The following is a 971-nucleotide window of genomic DNA, read 5'->3' on the forward strand; positions in this document are numbered from 1 at the left end:
TTTGCAGATTCTGAAAGGGGGATGTAAACTTTTGACCTTAACTGTATGTGCCATAAAAGCCTAAAAAAATAGATTTTTCTGACTATTATTAGGGGTTAAAGGGTTATACAGTCTCAGTTGTGTTTTCATGAAGTGAGCACCTTTGATATCAGTGATAACAGTGTCTCTCGGCAGGTGCATCCGGACCTGAGCAGGCAGCTGCTGAAGGATGGATATCACCTGGATGAAATCCCTGATGATGAGGATCTGGACCTGATTCCCCCGAAAGCCCTGAGCTCCTCCTCCGTCTGCTGCTGCTGCTGTGTGCAGTGATCCGGCCCAGAGCTGCTGATGCACCCGCTTGAGTTCTTACAGTGTTTTTAGGAGCACAGACTCGTTTTCTTTGTCATGGTTTAAGCCTCAGTCTCGTTACTAGAAATACACAGCGTAGCCAAAATCCCAAACACTTCCAGTTTTGAGCTGCTTGTGAATCGGAGCCATGATTTACTCGCATCTCTGCTGCTGTCTGCGTCTCATGAAAACACTGGAGAGCCGGCATATATCACCTCAGAATCTAAATAAATCAAATAGTAGCTATATTTGAAAGTGAGGCAGATTTTAGTACCATTGCACCAGTTTTTTGCACTGCAACTTTTTTTGTTTGTTTCTTAAGTTTATTTACCGCTTAAATTCTCATTAATAAATGGAAGCTTGTTACATAAAACGATAACAGCAACTTCTTAATCTCACAATTCGGACATTTCTTCTTGCAGTTTTGAAATTATTTCTTACAATTTGGACTTTTTTCAGAAACTTTTTTCACGGTTTTCAGAATTGCGAGATATTAACTTGAGACTGTGAGAAAAAAGGTTTGAATTGTGAGATATGAATTTGTAATTGTGAGATCATTTTTATTTTATTTGTTTAAAAACAGAATTGTGAGATGTAAGCTTGGAATTGTTTTATTTTGTTTGTTTTTTAACATATGGTGG

At 38.6% G+C, this 971-nt stretch overlaps 1 protein-coding gene across 2 annotated transcripts in view; it reads left to right on the forward strand.

The window, feature by feature from the left end:
- The window catches only part of LOC107595398 (protein FAM219B-like), a 6,876-nt gene extending 6,128 nt beyond the window's left edge, over positions 1–748 (forward strand). For both annotated transcript variants that reach the window (XM_016285784.1, XM_016285785.1), the window contains exon 6: positions 175–748. In XM_016285784.1, coding sequence (XP_016141270.1) covers positions 175–312 — 138 coding nt within the window. In that variant the 3' untranslated portion in view covers positions 313–748. The remainder of the gene's footprint in view (positions 1–174) is intronic.
- Positions 749–971: the final 223 nt, after the last annotated feature.

The sequence above is a fragment of the Sinocyclocheilus grahami genome, unplaced genomic scaffold (genome assembly GCF_001515645.1).
Source record: "Sinocyclocheilus grahami isolate Dianchi unplaced genomic scaffold, SAMN03320097.WGS_v1.1 scaffold201.1, whole genome shotgun sequence".
Lineage (NCBI taxonomy): Eukaryota > Metazoa > Chordata > Actinopteri > Cypriniformes > Cyprinidae > Sinocyclocheilus > Sinocyclocheilus grahami.